This window comes from Podarcis liolepis (genome assembly GCF_965112155.1).
Source record: "Podarcis liolepis genome assembly, chromosome: 3".
Classification (NCBI taxonomy): domain Eukaryota; kingdom Metazoa; phylum Chordata; class Lepidosauria; order Squamata; family Lacertidae; genus Podarcis; species Podarcis liolepis.
Genome location: NC_139557.1, coordinates 98972853 through 98990476, shown reverse-complemented (window position 1 = coordinate 98990476; position 17624 = coordinate 98972853). Strand labels below are relative to the sequence as shown.

Genomic DNA, 17624 nt, shown 5'->3' with positions numbered 1-17624 from the left:
GTGTCCTTTTTGGCATGTGTCTGCCTTGGGAGACAATGGAGGAGTGTGCCTTCGTGGGTGAAGTCAAACTATGGGAGAGTTACAGTGCCTGCTGTGGCTGTAGAAACCGATGCAGGACAGACATGTTTTGTTGCAGCTGAGGCAAAATCAATCTGTCATAGTCCTAGGCAGTGGACAAAAACAGAGAGATTGTTAAGCCTCTGGTTGGCTACCATACTTGGTTGTTGGGTCTGTGTGGATCACAAGTTAAAAACTGACCCAGTTGAAAGTGATTGTGGGAATTATCCTTGGGCTGTTACTTAGCTTGTCCATCTCTTAACAGCTGATCAAACCCTCTGGGTTGTATTCAGTGTTATTAGCTCTGTTCTGAGTTAGACATGACTAACATGGGTCTACTTTGAGCATTAGCTGAATATAATCCTTGCTTCATAATTCAGTTGTTTTTTTATCAGTTTTTGTGTCTTTTTAAAAATAAAATGTTGAATTTACACCTTCACATTTCATTTTGTAGATCTCCGACCTTTATAACAATCTTGAACACAAAGAGAGAGAAATACAGCAGCTAGCAGACACGATTAAGAAGTGTGAGAGAGATTTCAGGCAGTTTACACAGCTGTACGGTAAAAATAGCAACTTACTGGCAAGCACTCAGGTAATCCCACCCTCCTTCCTAACAGAGTTACTGCTTCAAAGAAAACACAACAGTATCTTTGTGGAGATACTGCCTGTGCTGTGCTAGAATCAGCTTAAAATGTGAGGTTTTCTGGCTCTGCTTAGCCTGGGCATCATTTCCATTTTGTTTTCATAGTTCATTCGCATGCTGAAAGCAAAAATGGATTCCCACCCCTCTGTGCTTTCAAATTGCACATGTGTGGTGATTGTGGCCTACATGCATTGGGTGAAACCCACATAACTGGGATACAAAATTGAAGTTTGCATGCTCTTGATAAAAACAATTATTTATGCAGCTCAATAAGTGAGCAGAAACATTGGAGACTTATGGCACATTAAGGACTTAACAAATGTATTATATCACAAGTTTTGCAATCTATGGTCCCCCCAATTAAATGTTTTCCTGATTAGCATATATTCATCTTCCTGTGGGGAGATGGACTGCAAACAGTGAAGTCAGAAAGAAATGAAATGCAGAAAAGTACAGTTTGGGATACGTAACTTGAGAATTCCATAAACCAACAAAATAACAAACAAGTGTAAATCTCCAAGAACATTGCTAAGTTTTAGCAATGGGGTGGAAGAAGGGCACTAGGAACAAGCACGTTGTTAAAGCTATACCATGGCATGGTACTAAAGCAGAAGGGTTAAAACTGTCACAACAGTTGAGATTGCAGTGAGGAAGGAAGGAAATATTCTGAAACCATTGGCAAAGATCATTGCTGCAGACATAGCATCAACCATGAAATGTGGGAGTAAACAAAGAGGACCAGGGGATAGAAAACTATTTGTGCAAGACAAAGCCATTGGACTTTTTCAGCTCGCGCAATTGAGATCGTGACGATAGACGATTTATGATCCTAACTGAAAAGAAACCTTTGGAAAAACTCTTAAGGACGAGGGAAATGCAGTCAATGACAGAAGACTTTAATAAACAATTTGTAATACTACAGTGGTACCCCGCAAGACGAACGCCTCGGAAGACGAAAAACTCGCTAGACGAAGGAGTTTTTCATTTTCTTAGCCGCTTCGCAAGACGCATTTCCCTATGGGCTTGCTTCGCAAAACAAAGCTTGCCCTGCAAGCTCCGGGGATAGCGGGGAAGCGCAGCGCGTCTTCCCCGCTGTCCCCGGACCTCTTTTGAAGCAAGGGGCGGCGGGGAGAAGATCGCTTCTCCCCGTTGCCAGCCCCGCAATCTCCGGGGACAGAGGGGAAGGCGTGCACAACTTCCTCTCTCTCCCCGGACCCCTTTTGAACCAAGGGGCGGCGCTTCCCCTCTGTCCCCGGACGGTCTCCATAGGAACGCATTGATTGATTTTCAATGCATTCCTATGGGAAACCGTGCTTCGCAAGACGAAAAACTTGCAAGAAGAAAAAACTTGCGGAACGAATTAATTTCGTCTTGCGAGGCACCACTGTAGTTTGTCGTCTTCAATTTTGTTTTAAAATTGCATGTCTTCTCCCTTCTCTCTCATCCCCATCTCACTGAAGACTTTGGCAATTCACATTGATAAGTCTGCCTGCCTAGAAACACAAGTGAGACAGCTGGTGCAGATGGCAAATCAGCAGCAGAATAAATTCAGCCTGAGACCACTTCTGGAGACCATTGATAATATAAAGCAAAAGGTTGCTTTCCTGGAGTCATATGAGCAGCGTTTAGGTACCTTGGGGATTCTTCTCTTCCTAAAGTGTTTTGCTGGTCTTTTGGGGGGGGGAGGGGTTAAGCATGGAAGGGGTTGTGCTCTTCCTCTTTTAAGTTTTTTTTTTTTTTACAAGAGGTTTGCATGTCAAAGAGTTTAAAATCCAAATCCATGTATCCTACTAAAAACGGACAGACCACTGACTTCAGCGTTGCCCCCAATCTGCAGAAAAAAATAGGTTGCATCACAAGGAATGGAGCTGTTATTGCCAGGCTCTGAACAGTTGTTCTAGATCAGTGATGGCCAAACTTAGCCCTCCAGCTGTTTTAGGACTACAGTTCTCATCATTCCTGACCACCGGTCCTGTTAGCTAGGGATGATGGGAGTTGTAGTCCCAAGTTTGGCCCTCACTGCTCTAGATAGTTAGATGTTAAATATGTAAAAATGATGTCTAATACAAACTCTGTAAGTCTCTGTATGTAACCCTCTCTTATCTCCCCACATTTCTTTCTCTTAGTTGTTCTGGAAGACTTGTCCAACCAACATGATGTCCATCTCAGTATCCACAGGGCACAACTTAACAAAAACGAAGAACGGTTTAAACTTCTAGAAGGGACAAGTTACAATGGGAAACTGATCTGGAAAATTGTCGACTACAAGATGAAGAAAAAAGAGGCTATGGAAGGACTCTGTCCCTCTGTAGTCAGCCAGCCTTTTTACACCAGCCGCTGTGGGTACAGGTTGTCCGCCAGAGCATACCTGAATGGGGATGGTTCAGGAAAGGGCACTCACGTTTCCTTGTACTTTGTAGTGATGAGAGGAGAGTTTGATTCATTGTTACCGTGGCCTTTCAAGCAAAAGGTCACACTTATGCTTCTGGACCAAAGTGGGAAGAAACATCACATAACAGAAACCTTTAAAGCCGACCCTCACAGCAGCAGCTTCAAGAGACCTGAAGGAGAGATGAATGTTGCCTCAGGGTGTCCTCGGTTTGTTGCTCATACCGTGCTCGAAAATGCGAAGAATACATACATCAGAGATGATACACTCTTCCTGAAAGTAGTGGTGGATTTAACTGACCTCGAGGAATTATGAGAGAACTTGGAAGAGAACTGTTAAAGGTGATGGCTTGGTGATTTAACTGGATTGCTTTCAGACAACAGGAAAAAGCTGCTATTCACTCTGCTGACCTACTTTTATATTCTTTTTTGATAGTTTTGACTACTTCTTTGGTACTTTTTCAACTTGCATTAAGAAAACTGGTCAAGTCTCTAATGAGGTGAATTTGAAGCATATAGCAAAACTTGGTATTTGAGAGAGTTTTTTTATGTCTGAAAAGCTCTTAACTCAGTCATTATTTATCTCAGGAGACACATTATCAGGTGATACTACAGCAGAATACTGTATTCCAAAACCCAAATGCAGCTCCATCAGTTCTTCTCACTCTGTTACAAGCATTGCTAGAGGTGCTATTCACTAGGGAATGTTTGGGGCATTTCACAAGTTTGCGGCAAACGAAAGAATTCTAACGTTAACTTGGGCTGAAGGTTAGATTGACACACTTCCCATCTACCCCACTGACAGTCTGATCCTATTACAGATAGGTAGCCGTGTTGATCTGCCATAGTCAAAATAAAAAATTCCTTCCAGTAGCACCTTAAAGACCAACTAAGTTAGTTCTTGGTATGAGCTTTCGTGTGCATGAAGAAGTGTGCATGCACACGAAAGCTCATACCAAGAACTAACTTAGTTGGTCTTTAAGGTGCTACTGGAAGGAATTTTTTATTTAGTCTGAGCCTATGTATTTTTTAATTCATTGGGATTTGCTCTCATGTATAGAGAGGACTTACTTGAGAGTATTTCATATATATGACACACACACACGATTATGTACTGTAGAATAGGCCCTATTTCATAAAATGCATGACTTTGGCATCTTTTGAAAGCAAATCTAGGATCTAGGAAGATCACTAGATCCTGATTTTAAAGCACTTCAGTTAGTTGAAAGTTTTGCAAGTAGCAGTCCTGTGGCACTTCTAGGGTGAGTCCGCATGTGTGCGCAACACAAACAATCTGATCACCCACAGTTTGATAGCTCCTGTAATGCCCGTTGTGATAGGAGTTGAATAGAAAGAACCAGACCTTTTTTTCTTTAAAAAAAATGCTTAGGGGTACTCTCATTTTGACTCAAGAAAATCACTATTTTATAGTTCAGATCAGAAAAAATAAATATAATAAATGGACAAAAGTACAAAGATTCACAAAATGTTTAGTGGTTTGTGTTCCCCCAGAAAAAAAGCACTGGAAAGAACATAGTTGAGCATCCATAGTTCCATATGAACTTTTCTAGGGAAAAATCTCTCCGGCCACCCACTTTATTACCGGTAATCTGCTTACTTCAGATATCAGAATGAATAGGGTGATTGAACAGTTGCCTTTATTTTATTTTTTTAATTGCATGGAATTTGGGTTTTCCGCATAGATGGGTTACAGCAAATAACACAGAAAAGCACTTTACAAAGCTATCCCATTATTTCTATGTAAATATGGATGTGATTTTTCCTGCAAAGGAGAGTCTTGATAGTTCCATAAACGCAGAGATTAATATATTGAAACCAAAAGTCCATGGTGGGTTTTTGGGGGGGGGGGGTGAAATCAGCAAGAATTATGAGCACTGAACTTATTTTAATACATAGGTGTGTGGCTGAAATCAGATATACTTTGAAGTTGCCACAAGAACGTTGTTTTAATTCTCTTTCTGCTCCCTTCTTTCTAGTTGATGTAATTTGCCATACTAGGGTGTTGTGAGGATTTATTGCATTGATGTTGTAGTTTTTCAGCATGAAAGGGTGGCGCTTTAATAGATATAGTGTAAGGGAGTTTGATGTTGAGTGTGTAGGTGTATTTTCAAAACAACTTGGAAAGCATGTTCATTTTTGTCTAAACTGAATTGCCATCTTACAAGCCCTGAATTATTTTTACTCTTTAACGACAGGTTGAAATGCAAGTAAGGCTGTGAGTTTTTTCAGGGATGTGAGATCCAGCCCTGAGGCATTACCAGGCACTTTGCAATACTCTTTCCGCATCCTCTCGGAATGGGGTCACTGCTCACTGCTTTTAATAGCATTGTCTACTATTCTTGTTTCCTTACTATGATGGGGCTTGCAACCACAGCTGGAATAGCAGGGTGACAAAGGAAGCATTGTGGCATATACCTAGCGGGTTCTAAGTTCTGAAAGATGGAATTCTCTAGGCTGGGATTTGCAGCCATATCACTGCCTTGTGTGTTAATTTTTTTGTAAAGTTGACCACATTTATTAAAGAGGCCGTAAAGCTAAAATTGCTTTCTTTCCTTTTTTTAAAGAAAAGCAGTTTTCTAATTCTTTTACTAATGAGAATTTGTAAGTCCTTCCCTTTTTTAATACAGGAGGGAATTTGCTTTAAATATTCCATTTTAATACCTGGGCCCCTTAAAGTTTACATTTCTGTGCCAATTTGTTGATATGTTCTTAGATATGTTTGATGTATTTATTGCTGTAGGTTTTTAACCTTTTGTTATGAGTGGTTCACATTTTTCAATAAATATTAAAAAGCCAATGGTTCTTAAATGACTCACCTGAATGAAGTATTGCTGAATTCTTGAGCTCTCAAACAGCTTCTAAAACAATGCCTCCTTATTGCCACCTTAATAATAATAATAATAATAATAATAATAATAATAATAATTTATTATTTGTACCCCGCCCATCTGGCTGGGTTTCCCCAGCCACTCTGGGCGGCTTCCACAGAAACCAAAAAACACTAAAATATCATACATTAAAAGCTTCCCTGAATAGGGCCGCCTTAAGATGTCTTCTGAATGTCAGGTAGTTGTCCATCACCTTGACATCCGATGGGAGGGCATTCCACAGGGCGGGCGCCACCACCGAAAAGGCCCTCTGCTTGGTTCCCTGTAGCTTCGCTTCTCGCAATGAGGGAACCACCAGAAGGCCCTCGGCGCTGGACCTCAGTGTCCGGGCAGAACGATGGGGGTGGAGACGCTCCTTCAGGTATAACTTTTGTAGACACAGTAGAACACACAAAACTTGGGGCTGGGGGAAAGAGGTTAGGTATACATAATCCTCCAGCCCCAAGAAGGAAAAGTAGTCTGGAAATTGATCTAATTTGGGAGGTTATTATTGGGAAGGTAGTAAAATGTAGTAAAAACTGTCTTCCCTGATCGCTCACCTGAGCTGCTATGCACTGAGCTGACTGGCTCTCTATAGAGGGGTGGGTGGGAGAGAAAATATTTTAGCTACCTTTCTACACGTGTACCTATTGTTCTGAAATAGTGCTTCCATAACAAGCCTGTCCAAAATTATTCTCACTAAGTGAAAAGACTGCAATTCACAAGTACTGCAAAATTTTCAATGGCAACTTTATTGAAGGAATGCAATTTACGTAATTCCTGAGTTGTTACAATCAGGAAGACCTCGCTTCACTCCCATATAAGGCAAATGCAGGTATAGGACTCTTGCCTCATTCCTCCTCATTGTGCTACAGTAACAATGGCACTGGCAAAATCATCTTCATCTGTTTATATCGGTTGGTACAGCACAAGACTCTTAATCTCAGGGTTGTGGGTTCAAGCCTCACATTGGGCAAAAGATTCCTGCGTTGGATTAGGGGGGACCCTCATGGTTCCTTCCAACTCTTGAGTCTATGTACCTCAGCAGCTCGTTGGCAAGGTTGCTATTCACACACGTAAAGGGAATAGCAATCTCGTATTTGCCTTTCTCCGTACATGCCGCATAGGAGCCAGCAACCACTGTACCACACTGCCAGAGGGCTCTCTAACCTCTCTCCAAAACCCCTGCTTTTGGAATGATATAATAAATGTGTTAAAGGCTTTAACCTCTTTGTGCATAATGCCTATTGTTACTACCGGATTTCCCCCCGAATAATCAACTAAATCCATTTTTGTTTACAAGAATAAACAAAACTAGTTTACAAAATTGGTGGGACCGGTTGCCCACTAGTGCCACATTTATTTCAAAACAAAATAATTTGTTGTTGCTTTTCAGGGTGTAAGCTTATGTCAAACCACTAGATAAACATGCATCTTAAAGAACATTAAAATAGCATACACACACACACACAAGCAGCTGGAAAATGTACTAGTTTTCAAACAAATCTTATAGGAAACATCCTTCCTCTCCAAGATGTAAAATGAGAAGTCTATAATGGTTTGCTCAAGCCAAGCTCAGAATGTGACGTGCTTTGGAAGATTAAGAATGTTATGCTTTTAATGGAGAAATTTCTGGAACAACAATGGGATATCAGTCTCACCCAAAGCATGGTGGATAACGGGAACAACTGGGGGAAAGAAAGACATAGCATCTTATAAGGACAGGAAGAAACACCATGAACAGAATTGCCACACACAGGAAGAACAAGGATATAGTTTAAGTTCCTCACTTGTAGTTTTATAAATCATTTAGTGTAAACACGGATAGAAGTTATTGATATTGCAGTTGTATAAGGATTATTATGACCAGAATGCAATGGAAATTAGTAAGATTTTGGAACACGGAAATTAAGCAAACAAACCATCAATTCTAGCACGTGGGGGGGGGGGAGCACCTTATCTAAATTATATAACTTGGTATTTGAACTATTGGTATTAATAGCTGTATTATAAATTGTTATTGTTATAATGAAGCTATTACTGGATTGTAATTGAAAACTAATAAAAATTATTATATATAAAAGAATGTTATGCTTTTATTCATTCACAATAAAAAACATGTAAAAGTGTGCCTGCCTGCCTGCCTGCCTCAATACAGATACCGACCGAGGTTAAAAAAATAAAAGATGACAACGGTTTAAAATAAACGGGCGTAGCCAGGATTTATTGGGGAGGGGCAGGCTTTAGGTTTGGGGCGGGCATAACCGAGTTACCTGCAATACAATTGGTCAGTTGAGTATTATTATTTATTTACTTGATTTTGGGGGGGTGGCAGCTGCCCCCCCCCACCGCCCCCGGTTAAACAAACAAACAAAACACCCCACGGCTTCCTTTCCCCTCAGCAAGGAAATGAAACGCTGCTGCTAATTAGGAGCCATTTCCCTTCGATAACGCTCAGCGTGGTTGTCGCAGGCTTTGCCGTTCCCCTCCGCCAAACACCCCTGTCAGGTGGGCCGCCTGGAGCGCTCTTACCAGGGAGTAGACCCCACAGAACACGGGGACTTACTCCTGAGTAAACGCGCGCAGGCTTAAGCCGGGCTCAGTCTCCTCCCCCCATACACACACTTGTTTTCGCTCCTCCGGCTCCCCCTCAGCGCGGCGCCCCGAGCAGCCGGGAGTCGTGAGGGAGGCGCCGACCCCGAGCGCCTTTCGCCTCCCGCCATTTCCCGGATATCGGCGCTGGCCCTGTCCCGGCAGGCGGCGGTGCTCCGCGTTGTGGTTCCGGGTTCCCGGAGCGCCTGGGGCCACGACGGCCGCCGGTTGCTGGTCGCCTTCGCCGCCGACGCCGCCGGTAAGCGCCGTCCTGGGCAGGCCGGAAGGCCCGTTAGCTGCTGCCTCATAGGCCCGGCGCGCTTTCGGGGAATAGCCGGCCTTCTCCCCGCAAGCCGCCCGCCCTGCGCACCGCCCGGTCCCTGAGGCGCCTCGTACGCGGCGGGGCTCTGAAAGGATTGTTGTGGTGAATAACTGCTGCTGTTACTGTCGACGGCAGGAGTCGCACCACACGATTGTAAACGGGCCCGAGGGGCTCCGGTTAGGGGGCGTGGGGGGTTATATTCGTATTTTGGCTTCCGTGGGGCGCCCCGCGTAAAAAAAAAAAGGAGCACTTTAATCCGGAGTAACTGTCACCGCCGCTCCTAGAAGCGTGGGGCTGGTTCTCAGCGTGAGGGATTGTGAATCTTCCCTCTCGTGAAAACAACCAACCATCTTTTCCACGCATTACAAATGTGCTGCTGTGGGGGATAAACTTTCCATACTATCTCCTGCAAACCTTGTAGCGGCACCTTGAAAACCAACCAATGCATTGTTTTGTGGATTACTACTGCGCTTATCTGGTATGACTTTGACCTGTTGCGTGGAAGCCTTGATAGGGACAGCCCCTTGCTGTTTCGCTTTCTCTATACCTCTCTGCCTGATGTTGGACAGGCACACTGACATCTCCCTGCCTTGCTCTCCATATTCAGTCCATTGCCAAGGTCATGGTTACTTCTCACTTCAGAGCATTGCAAAAAACACCCACCCATACACACCAGGGGCTTTCCTCTCTGAGCCCTGGGGAAAGACCCTTGTCCCTTTGCCCCCTGGCCTAGGTTGCTGCAGTGCTCTCCTTTCTGGTCTTCCATTGCCTCACCTTGGTTCCATCATCTCCATCCAGCTACGTTCCAGAGGGGTATTTGCAAAAACAACAGCTGAGTGGCACTCTAAATTTTAACAAATGTATTAATAGTGTAAGCTTCTGTGGACTAGACCATGGGTAGGCAAACTAAGGCCCCGGGGGCCAGATCCGGTCCAATCCACGGACAGTCTGGGAATCAGTGTGTTTTTACATGAGTAGAATGTGCCCTTTTATTTAAAATGTATATCTGGGTTATTTGTGGGGCATAGGAATTCGTTCATTCCCCCCCAAAAAAATACAAGCTCGCTCCCCACAAGGTCTGAGGGACAGTGGACTGGCCCCCTGCTAAAAAAGTTTGCTGACCCCTGGACTAGACAAAGTGCTGCTTGAGTGGGGTGTGTTTCTCTCTCTCTCTCTCTCTCTCTCTCTCTCTCTCTGTGTGTGTGTGTGTGTGTCTCACACAACAGTGAGATGGAATTGTGAATCTGTGAAGTTAGAAGGAAATGAAATTCAGAAAGCACGGTCAGTGGCAACTACATTATTAACAATGACCATTCCCAAAGGAGGGTTAAGGTGCCACAAAACAGTTTGTTTCTGCTGTTAAAATCATTCCTCCCTCAAATAATGTGATGCCCTGTCTGGTCCAATAGTTCCTCATCTTTGCTATCAAAACTCTCCATGACTTTGCCCCTCCTTATCTCTCCATTCTTATGTCCTGAAACATCCCTGCTTTTGACCTTTGCTCCTGTAGCTCTATCACCTCCAGCTGTCCAAAGGTCTTCTGCTCCCTCAGAAGACTCCCTTTCCCCATTTGGAACTATCTCGCACATCACTTTTGTGATGCAATTTTTTCTCTTTCCTCAAATCCTTCCTCAGTGCCCACTTTCCTCATAAAGCTGTTGGCACAAAACCTGGTGTAACTGCCCAAGTATCTGTAACAGTGAAGAAGGGGATGGAACATTCTCCATCTGTTTTTCCTGAGCTTTCACAGCTCTGCACTTCCTTGTAACCCCCTCTGTCAGTTTTTTGATTGTATGTTTCTCAGGGCAGAGACGTGGCCTCTTGTTTTCTCTCAAGCACTTTGCAAATGGATGATTGTATATAAATAACACATAGAATGCTAGCTATCTGGATCTGATGAATTGGGCTTTAGACCATGAAAACCTATTCGAGAAAGAGTAAAGTAAGTGTCCCAAAATTCCATTTTGTGTTTACTGTAACAGGTTAACACAGTTAAGCTTCTGGAACTTATTTCATGGTAGAACGATACAGACAGCCATACTACCCCAGGTGAGAGAGAGAGGGGGAGAGAACTCATTTTGGTGTACAGTGGTACCTCGGGTTAAGAACTTAATTCGTTTCGGAGGTCTGTTCTTAACCTGAAGCTGTTCTTAACCTGAAGCACCACTTTAGCTAATGGGGCCTCCTGCTGCCGCTTGCTGCACGATTTCTGTTCTCATCCTGAAGCAAAGTTCTTAACCCAAGGTACTATTTCTGGGTTAGCAGAGTCTGTAACCTGAAGCGTCTGTAACCCGAAGGACCACTGTAGTTTGACAATCGGTTCAGGCTCCAAAAGCATGGCCAAAGTGTGTTTGTTGAGGAGTAACTAAGTGAGTTTGTTAGGGAGTTACATTATTTAACTTCTGCAAGTACCCTGAGTGATGAAATGTGTATAATGTTGCATTTCCAAGGCTACTCTTTTATAGAATTTCAAGAGACTTTCAGCTTCTCTTGGATGAAGAGTTTTTTAGGTGTCTAAATGCAACATGAAATCTTTTGAGAGACTCCCCAGGCTTGGCTGTACAAACAAGTTGCATTGATGATGTGCCACTGGCATGAATATTTTTTCACATGTAGCCATGCAAATCATGCCTGAAGTTACCGCATAGCTACAAAGCTGGTCCTTAAGAAATTCATTTTTGCTCATTGGTTGTTTACTTACACACCTCATACTATTGGTGTTACCACTTGTGCACAATTCTTGAAGTGCAGTTTAACACTCTAAGCAGTTGAAACAGACTCTAATCTAAACCTGATATGCCCAAATCTGTTTCAACGGCTTAGATTAGATCAGATGCTTAAAATTCAGTAGTACCAAGGTCATTAGTCTTTCCTGGTAGTGGAAAAACTCCATCTCAACAGGTAGTTTCAGTTTCTTCCACAGAAAATATTTTTGACAATTTTGTTTGTGTATATATAAATATATATGTTTCATAGATATGGATAACAGACATGAAGAGAAAGGTGGGGCGCTGTGTGCAACATCGCAAGAGAAAACAAAAGGAAGAGGTAAGTTAAGTTCACTCAACTTCTTGAAGGTTTTTGAAGGCATTGTGGGTTGTGTTGGAACTAGTCACACTACTTAATCAGCACTCTCTGATCACTGCAAAGTCAACTTGCTTTATCTTCAGTATGTAACATACTGTTATGTGAATTAGACTTATCTTCTGGAAGTGTTGTAGTGCAATATTCAGCCACCTTGCTGAAGCTAAGCGTTTCTGAGTTTTGTTGGTGCTTGGATTGATAACCTGGGAATTGCTTGTGTATTGTCTTGTGTACTATTCCATGATGGAAGGAAGATGGGTTATAAATGATTCTGTCTGTACGATCTAGTTGAGATTCCCGCATTGCAGGGGTTTGGCCTGAATGACCCTCAGGAACCCTTGCAACTCTGCAATTATATGATTCTATTAAATGCAGTAAATAAATATATGTGTTCACTGTTTATTATTTAATTATCAATTTGATTAATCTGTGTTTTGCCTTTCATTTAAAATCAGGATTTTCTAATCTAATGTACCAAAAAACCTAAATCCTAATCAGTGCTCCTGTACTCTGGGTTTTTATTTCTTTAAGAGAGAGAGAAGAGGAAGCGAAAACGCAGCAGGAGCAGGTCCACCTCGATTTCTTCCACTACGTCGTCTAGTTCTTCAACATCCTCATCTTCAAGTTCTTCCTCAAGGTCCTCTGCTTCACGCAGCAGAAGCAGCTCAAGTAGTAGAGGTATGATTTCATCTCTGCATTGAAGTAATATGTTTAGTATACGATGGCTTCAAATACTGACAGCAAGTCAGCAAATACTGACAACTTCCAAGCCCAGACCAAGCATAGATCGATAACCTGCATTTTGTAGGAGCTTAACTGTGCACTGTCTTAATGAGTTTGTTGTTGTGAGAACCTGATTTAGCATGGTGGAGATGCTTGAATGTAATAGACCTGATACTCAAGCCAGCAAGGAAAGGAGGGGGCACAACATTGAATTCCATCCATAAACTAAAACACTTCTCATTGGTCATGTAAACACTGGTGCCAAATTTGATGGTGCCATATTTAGAGGTGTCCAAATCAGTGCAGTTTGGAACATTTTGGTCTGCAATCTTGATTCAAAATGGTGTCTTGTATATCCATACATAAACGAAAACTAGTTCCACCTTCTCAGGAACTGTTTTGTAACACAACTCTGATTCATGTAACATCGTTCAAGCCATAATAACGTGTTTGTTTGTTTTAATTTTAATTCCTAGATTCTCCCAAATCAAAATCAAAGAAGAGGAAAAAGGAAAAACAGAACAAAAAGGTAAGGCCAAGATTAACAGATAAAGCAGAGATGAAAAATCATTGCAACTGAAAAGCTCTTCTTTGTGCTTTGTTCAACATGTCATGTTTTTGAGCACAAAATATTTTGTAATTTTCTTCTGTGGATTCAGACAGAATATGATTTGAACCCAAACAAGAGATTATGCTACTCTGACTAACTTCCTTTTAGCAGATTACATTGCTTGCTGACATGTGACAGCCTCTCGTGGAGGTGGCATGTGAAGATTGCTTGTCTTTCAGCTGCTTTGGTGATGGACCTATGAACTCCATATCCATGGAAATGCATGTCTCATTGTTGTTTGACTCACTGCGGATGTGACTTGAGTTTACAACAGTGATCCTCATATGATGGGTTGGATGCCTGTTAGCAGATAATGTGGGTGGGTCATATGGCTGCTAACAGTGGGTTCTGGAGAAAATGTATCATTGGAAGCATGCTACTGGCATTTTCATTCATAGATTGGACTTCTATTTAAGGATTGAACTAAATGAGCTCAACAGCTGATTAGCAGGTACCTGTAGAGCCGGGTTAAGGAACTAGAACTGGCCAGCAGGTCAAATCCATGGTTCCCTGATCCCCTGTGAGCCACGTTGGATGGGTAGCACCTATCAGTCTCCAGATGTCACAATGACATTGGGAGCCTGCTTTCCTTTGCCCTCGTGGTTTGAAATCAAGTTGTGTAGACAAAGGCACAGCTCTCTACAAGCACCATCAATCACCCTACAGCAGCCAGTTTGTTTTATGCTGCATTCCCATAGCAACCATTTCTGGGCTGTCACCCACAGGACTTTCTCAAAATTCCAAACATGCCCACTGGCCTCAAAAGGTTGGTGAACTCTGGTTAGCAACTTATAAATATTGCCAATAAATAAATAAATAGGGAGAGTGGTCTGCTAGGTCTCTGTAGGCAGTGCATAAATTAATGTGAATGTGTATAGGTGCTCTGTGGCTACTATCAGACATAAAGAAATGCCTGTGCATGTTTTTATCTCTTTAGAAGAGAAAAAAAGATAAGTTGAAGAAAAAGAAAGAAAAGAAGAAAAAGAAAGAAAAGTCAGGTCCTGTACAGCTTTCTAAGGTAGGTGCAAGACTGAATGCCTGGCAGTGTCTCAATTTTCCCCCACAGAACTAGACTAGCTCATAAGTGTCTATGATTAAAAGTATTTAAATGGGCAGTAGAATTACTTAGATTTTCTGTTTTGATTACCTTTCTAAAGGTTGAACTACATCTTGCTGTTAGAACAAACACTGTGGCATATTTATTGCACATTTTTATCTGGTATTTCTCCAAGGAGCTCAGGGTGGCAGACACAGTCTCCCCACCCCTGTTTAATCCTCACAACAACCTTTAAGTTAGGTTTAGGCTGACATTCTATAATTGCCCCAAGGTGAGCTTGGCTGAATAGAAATTGATACCCAGGTCTCCTCAGTCCTAGTTCGGCACCATTACCACAGGTGTGATTGAGCAGAATGAACTTCAGGAGAGTGAAACTCTTTCAGTATTACTTTCACCAGATTCATAGAATCTACTGTTTTAGTCTCTGACCCTGAAGAATCCTGAGTATTTTGTTTTTAGGCTGTTGCCATAGGGTCAGATTTCCCTCCCCCCCCCCCCAAACTTAAATCAGTTTAAGATTTTTGATTTCCTGTTTGTTTTGGCTTAAGAGGTCCATTCATTACATATTTGCACATGTTTCTGTTTTCCCTGTAAGCCGCACATAATTCTGAAGAAGCAGGCATGTAGCTCGGAAGTACTTCTGGATCCTTTGCTGTCGCTTGAGACTCAGGTGGTCTCAGGGGCATGGAGTGTCCTCCATCAGCACTGGCTGATGGCCCAGCTGCGCCCCTATCTACACAGGGATAGCCTAACTTCTGTTGCTCTGGTAACATCTAAATTAGTTTACTGCAACAAGTTATATGTAGGGCATCCTCTGAACAAAGTGAGCTGGTGCAGAATTCAGCAGCCACGTTTCTCACTAGGGCAAGGCACTTTGAACCAGGTCCAACTGCACTGGCTGCCAGTTAGTTTCTGGGCTCAATTCAAAGTGCTGGTTTTGACCTATAAAGCCTTAAATGGCTCCGGACCACAATACCTCAAAAAGCACCTCTCCCTGAACCCTGTGATCATCTTCAGAGGCCCTGTTTCATATGCCTCCTCCACAAGAGTTCCGGAGGGTGGCAACACAAGAACAGGCTTTTTCTGTGGTGGCTCCCCATTTGTGGAATGCTCTCCTCAGCAAGGCTCACCTGGTGCCTTCATTTCCTATCTTCAGGCACCAGGCAAAAACATTTCTCTTTAGTCAGGCCTTTGGCTGATTAACATTCTAGGTCCTTTTAAATGTATTTGCAGGAAGGGGGTGATTGAGATTTTTTGTTCTTGTTTTTATTATGTAGTTTGTATTCTCGTTTTGTATTTTTATGTTGTGAACCGCCCACTGATCTTCGGATGAAAGACGGTGTACAAATTTAATGAATTAACAACAACAACAGCAATATAGATAATTTAAAATGGTACATATTTATTTATGTATCAAATACATTCTTTTAGTACTTGAAGGATAAAAAGAAGAATCAGAACTACAGTATGATCACAGGGAAGAAAATTAAGATGAAAGTAAAGAAGAGTAAAAAGGATAAAGAGGTAACATTTTAAACTTTTTTATTGCTTCCTAAGGGGAGGGGGGAGGTGGTACCTGTGTTTACTGGTTTGTTTTCCCTTCAGTTGTAGCATCAGAGCTATGTAAATTCATAATCCACTTTTGGTCTACACCTTGATCTAGATCTGTATTTACTGCCAATCATTTCCGTGGGCTCTAGCACTCATCACGGTGTGCCATTGCGCCAGAAGCGGTTTAGTCATGTTGGCCACATGACCCAGAAAGCTGTCTGCAGACAAACACTGGCTCCCTCGGCCTGAAAGCGAGATGAGCGCCACAACCCCATAGTTGCCTTTGACTGGACTTATCTGTCCAGGGGGTCCTGTACTGCCAATGCAGATGTACACCTCCATTGCAATGATTTTCCAAACCCTGTCAAACTGTCTGGACGTATCTTTTCATACAGATGGATATACACATCTGTAATGACCAGTTGCTACTTGAAATGGCAGCTGGATCAAAGCTGTAGCTTTTCTCATAATGTTCTGCATTCCTTGAGTTTGTTTAAAAAACACCTCTTTATGTTTAAAGGCCTTCTAGTTTTTCTAGTGATTTTTCTGTTATTGAATTATTTTATATCATTCCCCCTAATGATATAACGAACTCAGGTGACTGAAAGCCTAGGAGTTTGGAAGCAAAACAGAACCACCCCTTACAAAAGGCTACAAAATGAGTTTCTAATAGTTTGAACTGGCTATTGAAAGCATTTATAAAATAGTTTTAAATTCACTGGCTTTTTTATTTCCAGCGAGATCGAAACCGCGCTGAACTTCTTGATTTCTTGAACTCTGCTTTGTAGTGAATATGCTACTAAGCAAGGACCAGTAAGTCTGTCAACCTGCTCCTCAAAGCACCAAATACAAGCTCAGAGTGAAGGGGCGAAAGCACTTTATGTGCGATGAGCTGAAATTCTCCTGCTGCGAAGATCCTCCTATACAACAGTAAAGAACTGAAGGCAACAACTTGCCAACAAAGAGCCATATTGCCGCTCCTGGGGACCCTAAGAAAACTAGGGTGATTCCTTAAAAATGCTTTAATGGGAGATGACATGGTTGAATTTTGACCTACTGCACATATCCCAAACTGCATGCAGAAAACAACTTTACCACTGGCTGTCCTTTGTCATTTTTCATGTTAAAGCTGACTATTTGCAAATAAGCTCTTTCAAAAAAAGAGTACCTGTATATATAGAAATTTTTAGTATTGAAGATATTTGTTTGTAAACGGCAAAAATCACCTCTTTCTAAGTAGTGTGTATTCTAGAGAAATTAATACAGTATACTTTTGAAAACATTGTTTCATTGATAGGATTTCCTTTTCCTTTTCCTTTTCCTGTTATTAACAAGCCAAACGGCAGTTTGTTAACTAGGTGCTAGGCTATTAATTAAAATATTCTGGCATAATATAACCATTATGTGAATATTCTGCAACTAGCTTGCGTCCTGGTGTAATTTATTATTTTGTGTTGATCCTCACTGCTTGCTTTTTTGTATGCTTGCCATAGTTTATGTTCTAACCTCCCACAGAGAAATATGTATGTAGGTGCACACTATGAGAATCCCACCGGGCCATCAATTTAAAGAGAGTTCAGTGGTACGCCCAATAGACTTCAGTGGTACGCCCAATAGACTTCAGTAGACGAGTCGTTATGTAAGGTCACAATGTACAGACTTCTATTTTAAAAGAAAACAAAATAAAATCTGTTTCTGAATTTGAA

The 17624-nt window shown here is 42.1% G+C and overlaps 3 protein-coding genes across 8 annotated transcripts in view; all 3 read left to right on the top strand.

Moving 5' to 3' along the window:
• TRAF5 (TNF receptor associated factor 5) overlaps nucleotides 1-5920 on the top strand; it is a 32451-nt gene extending 26531 nt beyond the window's left edge. For all 3 annotated transcript variants that reach the window (XM_083494483.1, XM_083494484.1, XM_083494482.1), the window contains exons 9-12: nucleotides 512-652; nucleotides 2164-2332; nucleotides 2830-4591; nucleotides 4663-5920. In XM_083494483.1, the coding sequence (XP_083350609.1) occupies nucleotides 512-652; nucleotides 2164-2332; nucleotides 2830-3407 (888 nt within the window). In that variant the 3' untranslated portion in view covers nucleotides 3408-4591; nucleotides 4663-5920. The remainder of the gene's footprint in view (nucleotides 1-511; nucleotides 653-2163; nucleotides 2333-2829; nucleotides 4592-4662) is intronic.
• The window catches only part of HHAT (hedgehog acyltransferase), a 569735-nt gene that overhangs the window by 470987 nt on the left and 81124 nt on the right, over nucleotides 1-17624 (top strand). The window lies entirely within an intron of this gene.
• On the top strand, nucleotides 8121-17624 carry LOC310702788 (uncharacterized protein). Of its 3 annotated transcripts, none has more exons than XM_083494925.1 (7): nucleotides 8121-8266; nucleotides 11870-11941; nucleotides 12509-12655; nucleotides 13177-13229; nucleotides 14248-14328; nucleotides 15799-15891; nucleotides 16656-17624. In XM_083494925.1, exons 2-7 carry the CDS (start codon nucleotides 11872-11874, stop codon nucleotides 16704-16706), a joined length of 495 nt encoding a protein of 164 aa, XP_083351051.1. In that variant the 5' UTR covers nucleotides 8121-8266; nucleotides 11870-11871; the 3' UTR covers nucleotides 16707-17624. The 3 variants fall into 3 exon arrangements, with proteins under 3 accessions (XP_083351051.1, XP_083351049.1, XP_083351050.1); XM_083494923.1 differs by lacking the exon at nucleotides 8121-8266 and adding an exon at nucleotides 8331-8830; XM_083494924.1 differs by lacking the exon at nucleotides 8121-8266 and adding an exon at nucleotides 8838-9371.

Bases quoted from the DNA above. Each gene is read 5' to 3' on its own strand.
- LOC310702788 (XM_083494925.1), top strand. From the start codon at position 11,872: ATGGATAACAGACATGAAGAGAAAGGTGGGGCGCTGTGTGCAACATCG. The intron at 11,942-12,508 runs GTAAGTTAAGTT...TATTTCTTTAAG, and splicing joins AGAGAAAACAAAAGGAAGAG to AGAGAGAGAAGAGGAAGCGA. The intron at 12,656-13,176 runs GTATGATTTCAT...TTTAATTCCTAG, and splicing joins AAGCAGCTCAAGTAGTAGAG to ATTCTCCCAAATCAAAATCA.